Source organism: Ochlerotatus camptorhynchus, unplaced genomic scaffold (assembly GCF_037179485.1).
Source record: "Ochlerotatus camptorhynchus isolate MF236.1 unplaced genomic scaffold, CSIRO-AGI_Acam_v1.1 ptg000196l, whole genome shotgun sequence".
Lineage (NCBI taxonomy): Eukaryota > Metazoa > Arthropoda > Insecta > Diptera > Culicidae > Ochlerotatus > Ochlerotatus camptorhynchus.
The window spans coordinates 758,921-772,435 of NW_027040686.1; the positions used below are offsets into that span (position 1 = coordinate 758,921).

The 13,515-nt window shown below is 36.3% G+C and overlaps 1 protein-coding gene across 1 annotated transcript; it reads left to right on the forward strand.

The window, feature by feature from the left end:
* The first annotated feature begins 9,230 nt into the window (after positions 1-9,230).
* Positions 9,231-11,186, forward strand: LOC135702675 (chaoptin-like). Its single transcript, XM_065223702.1, has one exon. The coding sequence runs from the start codon at positions 9,231-9,233 to the stop codon at positions 11,184-11,186; it is 1,956 nt and encodes a 651-aa protein (XP_065079774.1).
* Positions 11,187-13,515: the final 2,329 nt, after the last annotated feature.

Below are 13,515 nucleotides of genomic sequence, written 5' to 3' on the forward strand. Positions count from 1 at the left end.
GTGAGTCCCATCGAGTCGTGTCGCGTGTCTCTTCTACCCTGGCCGCCACCTTTGACAATCAAGTAAAAAACACATTGCATTAGAAGCCAGAACAGTGCGATTTCAGCCGCTTTTGAGTTAGGAAGCAGCAACGACGTAATTATCTGATCTGTTTTGTATAAATGTATTATTCTACTGCAACAACTACAACTACAACTACAACTACGACAACTAAAATAGTTAGCACAAATTGTACCAGGTGAGAGGTGAGTGGTTCCAATTCAAGTGGCCGAATGGTTTTGCTGAATTAATGCGTTATAAGGACACTCTCACTGAACCTCTCAATAAATGCACCGAAAATCTGTCATCTGACACAGATAGTGAACGCACATGCAAGCCATAAGTGAATCAAAACCTTATAACACTAGTCGGCAGTGATTAACGCACTTTGACCATCAGCAGACTCGCTGAATTCTAATATGAACACAGATTTTACGTAACACGTACCGTTTTGGTTAAATATACGGCTCTGGTAAGTTGGTTTTCTGCTCCGCTCTTTGACAAATATGGTTGAATTTTGTAGAACAGACGTGGCTTAATCTATTCGCAAAAGCAGATTTTTTACAGTACACATAATTTTTGAGAAAAGTGAGTTTAAATTCATGAAACTACATTCAGATCTTTTTTTTTAAACGGGGGATATTGTAACAAGCGTGGAAGCATACATGAAGCATAGTTAATTTCAAATAACAACTTAAGTGGTTATTTTAATACGATAGATGAGGAGGTTAAAGTTTAGAGTTGATAGTTACGCTAGAGTACGACAGTGTGAAATTTTTTATATAGAGAGTAGAAAGCAAGCAAGGACAACTTTGAGGAAGGTACAAATCGGGTTGATCATCTCTCTTTACTTATTGATTTATTTATTTTTATTTCGGCAAGACAGTGTAGAGTACATACAATGATTATTACAATGTTTACTTACATTCTATGCATTAATTCTATTCTGTTTTAGCTTAGTTTTTATTTGCTGCTTGGACATAGTGATGTCAATAATTCCGCAATGCAAATTATATAGGCGTATCATTCCATTGATTGGGCTATTTTTTGCATAGTTTGTTCTGTACGATTTTTCAGAAAATAAATTCCGTGTTCTAAGATATCGACAAGGTGTGTAAAAGTATAATTGTTCGAGAATTTCTGCTGAATCTATGCGCATTGAAATAATGTCATTGATGAAGAAAAGCATTTCAAATTGGCGGCGCTCCTTAAGTGTTTGTATATTGATGAGCATGCAGCGCGCTTCATAAGATGGTAACCGAAATGCAGTCCAATTCAATTTACGTAAAGCATATAAAAGGAATTGTTTTTGGACAGCTTCTATGCGTTCTTCGTGTATGGAAATGTATTGATTCCATACTAGGTGGCAGTATTTCAGAATTGGCCTTACATATGTGGTATATAATAGCTTAATAGTGTATAGGTCTTCCGAATTAAGACTGAACCTTTTAATGAAGCGTAGCATTCTGTTTGCTTTACTAATTATAGTATTATGATGTTCTTTAAAAGTTAGTTTGGAGTTTAGGATTACACCTAGATCTCTTACAATTTTTCTTTTTTCTACTATTTGGTTGCCTAATGTAATTTCAACATGCGGTGTTTCAATTTTTCTGCTAAATGCTAGTGCGGTACATTATTTTACGTTCAGATGAAGTAGAATTTTGCTACGCCAGATGTGGAATACGTTGATTTCATTCTGGAATTCTTCTGCATCGCTAGAATTACTTATTTTCATAAAGAGCTTCATGTCGTCTGCATATACAAACAGTTTTATTTTTTAAGTATGTAGGAAATGTCTTTTATGTACAAAATAAAAAGAAGTGGGCCTAAATGAGAACCCTGGGGTACCTCAGAGGTGACTGAAATTAATTTTGAAAGTTTATTTTTAAAGCGGACTATTTGTTTACGATGTGTTAGGTATGATTGAGGCCAATTCAAAAGTCTAGGCTCCAATCCTATTTTCTGCAATTTGAGGATTAATAATGGTATGTCGATGCGGTCAAATGCTTCACTGAAGAGATTACAAATTTCAGAAGAATTCTCACCTACATTTGCATCCCAATTCATTCGCGAAGGAAAATTGCGTGTTTACATATTTAAAAAAGTTTTTAGGACATGACTTTACTTCATTTTCGACTTTGCGGTTATAGTCCTCATATGCTCATATGTTGTTGCATAAGTTGTGATTGTTTCGCAAATTGGTTTCAGTTTTTTTCTTTTTTGTATAGTTTATGAGCTTTCTGTTTTTTTTTATTCTTCAAATTTTTCAGTTGTGGATTGAACCATGCGGGTAGTTTATTGTTTTGGGTTCGTCTTCTTTTTTTTATGTTACAGTTTCTAAAATTAGGCTTTGAAGAATTGAGTGAAATTTTTCTACTTCAGTATCGACATTTCCTTCAATATTTATTAAATTTTGCCAATTTATTGTACATGGTCTACGTTTGTTTGTGTGAAACACTTCATTTTTCCATAAAGGTGCTAATGATGTATACACAAAGAAGTCTTCAGTACAATTTGTAAATAAAAGGTCTAAATATGAGTTTTGTTGATTTTTACATGGTTTATTTGATTAAGACCAAAGAGGATTGCAAGTGTGTACTGCTGCAGTAAAGGTTTTTGCCATTTCTTCCATATGTGCTTTTACATCGGAAGCTATAATAGCATTTGAGTCCGCTAAGTCACTATTCTAAATTCTCCATGTTACAAAATAATGCAAATACCAAATTAGCAATATTTCTTACTCTTCAAATATAAATTTTTCTAATTATCAAATTCTACAAATTCAAAACTCTCAAAAATCCAAACTATCCCAATGACAAATTCATCAAATTTTGCTTATTTTAAATTATCCAAATTATCAAAATTTTAAGTTCTCTGAATTCCATTCCAAATCTGGCAAATTCCAAGTGCTACAAATTCTTAATTCTTCTAACTCGAAACTCTCCAAATTAAAAGTTCTACAAATTCAAAAAATTTCAAATTTAAAATCCACAAACTACTTTCTCTCCAAATTACAAGTTCTATAAATTTGGAGCTCGCTAAATAACAAATTCTTCCAGATCTAAATTATCTAGATTCTAAATTTTAAAATTTCTACATTCTCCTAATTCTGCTTATTCCAAATGCTCCATATCTGGATTATACCAATTTCTCCATGTTCCTTACTCTTCAAATTTCTAATTCTCTAAACTTCTAATTGTACAAATACAAAATTCTCTGAAATCCCAATGCTCCCAAATCACAGTTCTACAAGTTCCTGCAAATTAAATTTTTTTTCTAGGTCAATAACCTCCAAAAAATCAACCCTCCAAATAACAAATTCTTTAAATTTTCAAATTTCCATTTCGTCATTCTCCAAAATCCAAATAACCTTTAAACGGCGCCGGTGGTGTAGTGGTAAGCGTGATTACCTCCCACCCCAGTAGGCCTGGGTTCAATCCCAGTCGGCGCCGCCGGGATGTTCTGAGGCATAACATCGCTGATCACGCCTTCCTTCGGATGGGAAGTAAAGCCGTTGGTCCCCGGTTCATGAGTTGATGGGTCGATAGGTAGGGTCCAGGTGTGGGAGCTGCCTTCCTGTCACGTCGGTAGCATTGGTGCTCAGCACGGAAAACAAGATCGACGGAAAAAACAAACCAAAGGGAAACAAATTACCTCTATTCAAATTCTCCTTGATCCAAATAATTCAAACTTTAAAATTTTCATATTCCTTGCACTTCAAATATCTAATTCTCTATTCTTCAAGTTCAACAAATTCAAAACTCTCCAAAATATAAATTCTTATAATTTCAAATTAAAAAAGTGATAAACAATTTTAAATTCTCCGAATTCCATTTAAAATCTGGCAACATCCAAATTCTAAAATCCTAAATTCTTCAAATTTAAAATTCCAAAAATCAGAAATCTACAAAATGTAAAATCTGCAAATTCAAAACTTACAAAAATTTAAAATCTCCAAACTATGTACTCTCCAAAATCAAAATTCTTTAAATTTGCCTGGTACCTAACCCACCGGGCTTAGAAAGCATTTTGATGGCAGAACATGTTAAAAGCACCTCCTCTGAGGTAGTTTTTAGCAGAATATGTAAAAAAGGACGAATTTCAGATGTTAATCTAAATGCATACATAGAGGTACCATACAGTTTTTGACCGCACTGCCCTCTGTTTAAAATTGACAGAGTTTATGCGTAATTTCCAATAGATGTCGCCATTAAGAACAGCAGTGACGTCTGAGGAAAAATTTATGCAGAATCATGGTAAAATGGTAAATTCCAAATTCTACAAGTTCCTGATTCACCCAATTTCAAATCCTACAGAAACTAAAAATCCTCCCAGGCCTACAAATACTCAAAATTTCAAAATTCCGTCCAATTTCAGATTCTGTAAATTAAAACCTCTAAACAGTTGAGATTATCTCAATTTCAAATTCTCCGTGTTTCTGATTCTCCAAATTTCAATCTCTCCAATTCAAAACTTCAAGTCCCTTCTTCTAAAATCTTCCATTTATCCAAATTTAAAATTCTCCCATTTCTAATTTTTTTGATCTCGTAGCATACATAACTTAGTGACTACGTACAAATTGAAAACAAAAAAAAACCTTATTAATACTGGTGATAAGTGCCTTTCTCGTATAACATTAATAAGCCAAATGATGATGATGATGGTCCCACCTCTTACCCCTACAAAGGTTTGAGCTGGACGATTTATCTTTAAGATAATTAAATATGACATTTTAACCAGGTTGGCAAACAAAATCGAACTGGTTTCAGTTACAGATATAAATTCCCTCTAGAGTTTACAGTTGCTTCACAGCGATATAAATGTTGAAAAGCTCAGGCGTCCACCTCTTAGTTCGCCTTTTTGTCCACCTAAAATATTCATAAGCAATCAAGAGTTAATGAACAATCAACAAAGCATCCTATTACACTAGTAGCCACAAATAGCCATAATAAACCAATGTTTGGCACAGTTTAGCAGTTCTCCGGGGCATCGAAACAAAGCCGGGAGGGGGGAGAGGTAGCTCATCGATTCTTCCGGTTCGCCTCCTAGCATCGTGCTATAAGGTACCAGGCGATAACCAGGGTAGTTGATCGATAGCTCGATGACGTCATTTCGTTGACGTCTGCAATGGGAAATTCTCATAGCAGGCGTTGACGATGGGACGTTGTCGAGTTGTTGAATAGCAACTATCGTGGTAACTCACCGATTACCTGTCGATCTGCCAAATTTGGAAAGACGTCTGCATTGAATTGTCTCATATAATAATATTCCACCCACTATATCACAAGAAATTGCGAGTAGCTGAGTGGAATGGAGATAAGTTAAGCATTGGGTACAGGACCAAGTCTCCCCTGAGTGGTGCCAAAAGATGAGCGCAATAGAATCATCAAGTTGCCATAAGGCACGGAATGAGACTATTGCATGGCTGGGTAGTCAAAGTCTTCTATTCGTTAGTCATTTCAGGTGGATTAGAACAGGTTTAGGTGGGCGTTGGCCAGATTTGGATTTTTCAGATGTAATCCTGGATAGGACCCTGTCATTGAACGTCGCGTGAAAGTGGAACTTAATGAAGGCCTAAGTACTTTTTCGTAGTTTTTAGTTTTCGAATTTGAAAGATCGTCGGTTACAGTGGCCTGCTTACTGAGCAGAAAAACGTGGTCCCAGGTCTTTACATATCAAAGAGATTTATGGTAAAATCGCTTCTGTATCGTGTATTTTGCGAAACTCGTTGTTGTCGTTGGTTCCGGGTTTGAATGGATACACAAATTTGAGCAACGGTATTATGTGATATGAGGAGCTCGGTGGCCTTAGAGCAACCGTTTTTGCTTACTGAGCAGAACATCATGAGTCTAATCTCAGACCCATCCACATTCAAGATTCGTCAATCGTTTTATTTGTTAATATGACTACATGGTAATAACAGCAACTCGGTGATTAAAAAGGTGCTCGTCTGCCTAGTGGCAAACGTTTTTGCTTACTGAGCAGAAGACCGTGGGTTTAGTCCAAAGCTCCTTCGCGTTATATGATCGTTAGGACATCAATTCAGCTTATCGTTTACCAAAACGAACCCTGCTGCAAACCCAACCCCCTTATCCAACATCCCAGTGATTCCTCGTGGAAGTGCAGAGGTGTTCTCGGCTTCCATCAAAGCGAGTGTCACGTCAACACATTCCTACCTCTTCCTTTCTTGACCTGTGTTCGGGCGCGGCCGGCGCTGGTATTGCCTAATTTAAGATCACCAGTTTTTACACATTGAGGATGATTGCTAGTCCCAAGCATCGTCTATTGGTTCTCTGTGTAATTACAGCTGATCTGGCAGTAACAGAGTAGCAACCGTGGGCGGTCAATCAAGCTCAGGCTCAAGCTCAAGCTCAAGCATCGAAAGCAAAGCCGGGAGTCAGGGAATGGAGTTTAAAATTTAGAAAATACACTGACCCCAAAATTATGAATTAGCTAAAAACAATTATAGATCAGTAAGTCAAATGAAATCAAATGAAAGTGATCCATAATTGTGGGGTCAGTGAACATGATTTAAAAACCTGGATTTAGAAAATATGATTAAGTCTTTGTTTATATGTAGTGGCACATATGGTCGATAATAGACGATTGTTGTGTATTAGAGAGCGCTTGCGCAAAAAGACTAGGGTGGGAAACGGATTCGAAACTCAAATGTCATTAGTCAAATAATCCGTAGACCATATAGGTCCACCGTAGTACCATTGGCAATGCACTCGTGTACTGACTGAAAATTGTGAGTTCAAATCCCACCGGTGCCCTTAGATTTTTTCACAAATTTTCTCACACACATGTCTCTTAACGATGATATGTGCTTGCCTCTCAGTATGTTCAAACTTTCTCATAAACAATTAAATTGACTGCAAAGTTGCTAAACCGTACATCAAAGTATGTAACGGTATTCTGATTAAATATTAAATCAATGTAGCATGAAGTTCAAATGCTTCGCTCTTTTGGGATTTTTTCACTACTTTTTATTATCAAATGCTATTTTAATCCAGTTAAATTTTCATTTAACCCATCATAAAAAAGATAGTTTAATGCTATTTATCTCCCAATTAAAATGCAAAATTCCCGCACCTTAGAACCAGTGTTTTCATTGAAGGTCTACTCGAAATAGCTCTCATCCCAACTAACCATCATTAAACCATTTCAGCTGCAGATAAGCTTATACATACAGGCTAAATTTGCCTTATGTAACATTATTTTGACTGTATAAGCCAGTCTGAAGCTAAAATTGTTTGATGGGAAGTAAAGATGATTTTCTATTGAATTAGGTAACAATGTGCTTACACATTTGGATAGCTGTTCGACCGCTGCTTGTCACTAGCTTTGAGCAACCTCTCGCTTGGAATACCATGCCCCCTCGTTATTGCCACTGTCCTAATCTAGTAAATAAAAGATAGAATTTAGGATAATGACATGAACACGGACCCGGATGGCCAAGGGACCATTGTATGTAAGATCCGGCACATCCGTAAAATGTTAATCCATGAAACTGATCCTTTTTTTTTCCTTTGGTTTGTTTTTTCCGTCGATCTACACCACCGGCGCCGTTAAAAAAACTGATCCTAAAATTCAGTGGTTTTTTTTTAACACTTGGAGCTGTGATATAAGAAAAAAAATTAGGTCGTGACGTAAACATAGACCTGGATGGCCATGCGACCATCCTCTGGAAGATCCAGAACATCCGTAGAAGTGTTCAATCCATGAAACCGATCGTAGAGCTCCAAGGTTTTTTTATAAAGTATTTGGAACTATGAAATAAATAAAATTTCAGATCGTGACATAAACATGAACCCGGATGGCTATGGGACCGTCCTCCATGAGATTCTTAACAGTGCTAAATCCATGATACTGATACTAGAGCTCAGTGTTTTTTTAATCGTCTTTTGAAATGTTTACATTTTTCCCTCTACCAACACATACGTAAGGGCTAGATCTTCACATCACCATGTTGCACCAATACAATTGTATTGCTAAATATGCACGAATAGACATACACACTAAGATTTTTTTACAGGAGTCAGTATTTTTTTACTGGGTTTTTGAATTGCTGAAAAAGTCGGTAAAATTCAAATGACCGTTATCGGCAAGGAATCAATGAAATCGACCAATTTTATTTTCTATCATTAAATGAGGTTAACAAAACTAAGTATGTACAAGTTCAGAACAAATTTTCTCATTAATAAATTTTCCACAAATTTTTAAACTTTTTCCGAACAGTTCCGCAATTCAAAAACTCAGTAAAACCGTACTGACTCGATTAGTGTGTAGGCAGTTAAATTTAGCTGGTTCAATTCATGATTTTACTTCAGCTGATGTCGCACACTTCGTTTACAAAAATTTCAAAGAATTTCATATAAAAAAGATAGTTGAATGGCTGATGCCCATACCCATCCGGGCCATGTTTATGTCACGACCTCAAATTCATTCTTATATCACAGCTCCTAATGTTTTTGAAAAACATGGAGCTCTAGGATCATGTTCGAGGTTTGACTACTTTTACGGATGTTCCGCATCTTTCGAGGTTTGGTTAACTATGAACATGTGTGCCCATTTATCTAAATTATAAGCCTTAAAATACTAGCAAAACCCACACATTTAAAAAAAAAAATTCGCTTTTTAAAAACTAAAGAACCCTATTTTCATTATTTTTACAATAATAATAATTCCCTAAGCCCTATGATTCTAGAGGTTTCACAATTTTTGAAATTCATCAAGAAATGGCGTTACACGCTTTTCGGAGGCATCGTAGTCCTCGTAAAGTGTTTACCCACCGTATTCAGATTGTTAAACAACTAATCTGGAAAAGAAAATTAAAACTCACACATATTACTCTTTGCGGCATATTCTCGATATTGTCTGGATAATTAATCGAGCTGCACAATTATGTTTTTAGCTGCATAAGGCACTTTTGCATGTTACGCTGCATTTTTTTTTCTTGCTTAGCAGAGTAGTTTGATCTGTCATATGATGGATTCTGACAACTGAGCTCCCACGGTAACGTTTGAATAATGTATTACAAGGGTGCAACCATTAAGTATATCACGCGAACTTGACGAAAAATGAACCCCCTTCCACTGTGTATCTAGCGTTTCTTTCCCCTTATTGTCCCAAACAAGCATTACTAAATAATAAAGATTATTTTTTTTTATTTCGTTTCGTTACACAGAATGGCAAACCAAAATTTTATTCACATACAATGGATTCTGACAACTATAATCCTTATCGGAGGAACCTCTTCTGACATCACCTTCTTAGTGACCAATCATCCCATCATCAACGAAACGATGTACGAGGCCTATCGTAGCCTCTACACGCTAGACATGAGCAACCAAACGGGATTCGAATTTCCCATAGACAAAGTTATGCTGATTCACGATGGTCTATCCCGATACCATTGCAACAATTGTGGAGTACATTCCATCTATCGGGTGTCCTTGTCGAAACTGCCACAACTAACTCATCTTATGCTGAAAAACAATACCCTCCGATACATACACCCGGATGCATTCGAGCACAATACCCGGTTGGGAAAGGTTAATCTTGCCGGTAATCAACTTTCCACATTCAATCCGGAAGCAACAATTCGGCACATTTCTAGTCTATGGAAGCTAGATCTAAGTTGGAACGAGCAATTTGACTTGAACAGGGTGGATCTGCAAGGTACAAGGTTAATGTTCTTCACTTGCAATCATTGCCACACTACAATCCTCAATCGAACAACATTGACCAGCACGTCGAGGCTTTCGAAGCTGTATCTTTCGTACAACGGAATGGAGCGAATCGATGATGCTGCATTGGTACAGGCAAAGTATATCCAGATTTTGAACGTTGATGGAAATCGGAACTTGCAACGGTTGAACCTGATATCGGAATCGATCAAGAAACTGAGTGCCAAAGAATGTAATTTGGGAGGAACACTGAATACATCTAAGCTGCCGATGCTGGAATTTATCAATGTAAGAAAGAACAAGATTATCTCGTTGGATGAGCATGGATTCATGCAGAATACAGTCCTCAACGTTGTCCTGCTGGACGATAACTTAATCGAAAAGGTCCCTAATTTTCTGCTCGAACTTCCTTTGAAAGGAATGAGGAGGCTGTGTTTGGATAGGAATCCATTGCAACCGGGCTTCCAAGTTGATGCAGCAAAGAATTTGTATGCAGCGAAGAACCTTCGTAACAGTTGTTTGGATGATGCTAATAATTTGCATAAGTTTGAAAACTATTTACCGAACATCAATGGAAAAGCAATTTACAAGAAATCTCCTATTCATTACCTTAGTAGTGATGGATTGACGGTAGATCTTTCGAATAGAAACATCGTCTACATAGAACAAGAATATCTAGTTGATAATGAAAATGTGAAGAAAGTATTATTTGATAATAATCATTCATTTGACTTCCAACAAAATAAGGTGTTTCTTAAAAGCTCATCGATTGAAGGATTGTCATTGAAGAACTGCTCGATTACGACAATATACGAGGCAACGTTCAAAGAACTACACAATTTAAAATACTTGCATCTCCAAGGCAACAAAATTCAATTCATTCGTTCCGATTCCTTGTTCAAAAATAATCCAAACATATCATTCATAAGCCTGGCTAACAACAAACTTGATTTTATTGCTGCACTTGCATTCCAAAAGTTAGAGAAATTGGAAATCCTTCAGCTTGACTGGAATGAACGTCTATCCAACAAGGCCAACGATCCGTTCCTACAGAGCAAATCACTACGGAAGCTCAGCTGCAGACACTGTCGATTTGAATGGCTGGATGTGATGACCCTAGTAGGGTTGCCAAATCTGCTAGAGCTGAACTTAGAGCACAATAACTTAGCGATCCTGGATGCCAATAGCCTGCAGTGGACAACTCAACTGAAGTACTTGAATCTACACTACAATCATCTGCTGGCCTTTGAACCGAACATCAACCAGCTGAGCCGATTGAAGACACTATGTCTGGGAGGTAGTCCAATTTTTGACTTGGAGCATCCGAAGAATCAAGTTCTGGTAGACAATATCCAGAAGATGATGCAACTGGACAAGGGTTGTTCAGATAATACATTTTCAAAGAAATTGAATAAACGATACAACAAAGACAAAAATGAAACCAGTTGCATCTAAAGATTGAGTATGCATCATTGATAAATTTTGAAACATCATTGGCCGAGTGTTTTAGGACAAATATGGCTATTCCATTATTGCTATGTTTTGTTGTTTTTTTGTTATTCTAAGTTCCATTTGTTAATCAGTGGTATGAGCGGTTAGAGCACGTATTCGACTTAGACGCCCACATTTAGAAATATGTTTCAACTATTTTCAATCTATAAGGATAGGATTAGCATACTGTCCCTACCCGAGCATAGTCGGATAATAAAATATTATCAAAATGATATCAAATTATGTTTTTGAAAACATATTTTGATATGCATTTTTTTTAAATTTCATTTAAATTCATATTCTGATATATCTGAAAAATATAAATAAAAACAAAATTTGATACTTTATCAAAAGAGCGTCCAAATTTATCACTGAAATCTACATTTGTTTATTTTTTTCTTACGAATCAATCAGGATGTTTGCTGTTTTTTTTATGAACATCACAAAAATATTATAATTTTTACAGTTATATTTTACAGCATGTATTGATATTAATCTACTTGGAAATTGTTACCCGAAATTTCAGACTTGATTATCCGGAGTAATTTTAGCGGTTTTTTTTTTAAGTTTTAATTCAGAAATTTAAAAATATTTAATTGAGTACTCGACACTGATGAAGTCTGCAAGTAGTAGACGAAATACGCGTATCTGTCAAAAGATAAGCAATTATAACGGAATTTAAAGGAAATAAACCAACCCACTCAAAGCTCTTCATAAATGGATTCCGTTAAGAGGTTCGACAAATTTAGAGGATTTGAACTTATGTTCTTTAATTTATATTATATGTGAAAAAAGTCTGTGGAACGCGGATGATGCTATCATAGCAAATATTTAAAGCTTATAATAATATCCACAAGTAAAGCCGTTGGTTCCCGACAACCGTGTTGAATGGGTGAGATATCCAACGCAGGTGTGGAAGCTGCACATTCGGTTATCTTCAATGGATGGAAATAGATGTCCATCGGTGATTGGTACTTAATTGTGGAACAGAGACCGACGTCATCCACAAAACGTTAATATTTTGAAATGGAAAATTAATCTTTAAATTTGGCAACACTGTAAACAATTTATTTTGGATTTTATGTTTTCTTGCTTGAAAAAACATTTGAAGCAGTAGGCGAGAAAAATTACTTCCTTTACTTTGAAGAGCAGAAAGGAATAGTGTTTCTCGTAACTCTCGTATCTCAGGAAATATGCAAATTACTGCTTAATTTGCTGATACGTATTTCTAACGCAAAAACGGTGAGGAAAAGTACGTTTGATTGAGCTTTATTTCGCGTCTGGTATGACTCAACTTTATGTCAAAATTGACGGTCGTATATGTCATTCTCAGAGCACCTAAATTTACATGATTTTTTTCTAAGTGTTTTAAGTTTTTAAACGCAAATATAAAATACGTGGCAACAGATTACAAAAATAGAAAACTCATCTTTAGATCTTGAAAAATTTTCTCATTTACTCTAAAATGTTAATTATAGGTTCATTTGCTCCGAAGATAATGATAAAAAAAAGTTGTGCTTTCTTGAAAATCACGCAAAATAGAAAATTATTCCAAGGGGTGCATCAATCGGCACTAGAATTTGGATTCATAAAAGTTTGACAGAAATAATGATTTCCTCCAAATTTGGTCTCAAACAGAAGAGGCCAATTTCAGTTTTGTATTTTTTCTCAGTTACTTGCGCGAAATGACCTACATTTAGTTTCCTTAGGCATGAGTGTTACCTACAGAATACTGACGATACCAGCAAAATACTGTACTTATTGACGATAAAGCAATTGAAATCCTTAGGATGGCCGTCTGACACCCAGTTCCCACACGTTCCCAGTTTTTATCGAAATTATTTCACTCTGCTTCACTGCTGATTGTATTTTGCACGATTATAACGCAAATTTCTTTCTGAGTGCAAAACTTTGAATGATAAATCTGAGACGAAACTAAGACAAGGAATTCATCATACACTACTCAGCGGCGCCGATTATGTAGTGGTAAGCGTGATTGTATCTCAACCCAAAGGGCCTGGGTTCAATCCCAGTCAGTGACATAAAATCTCTGATCACGCCTTCCTTCGGAAGGGAAGTAAAGCCGTTGGTCCTCGGACCATGAGTTGATGGGTCGATGGGTAAGGTTCAGGTGTTGGAGCTGGCTCCCTGGCGTCGGTAGCATTGGTACTCAGTACGGAAAACAAGAGCGACGGAAAACAAACCATGGAAAAAAAATGCGCGAATTCCATATAGCTAAACAGCCAAGCCTATTCCATAGCAAAACAATATAGTGGTTCTAAGAATTTCGTAA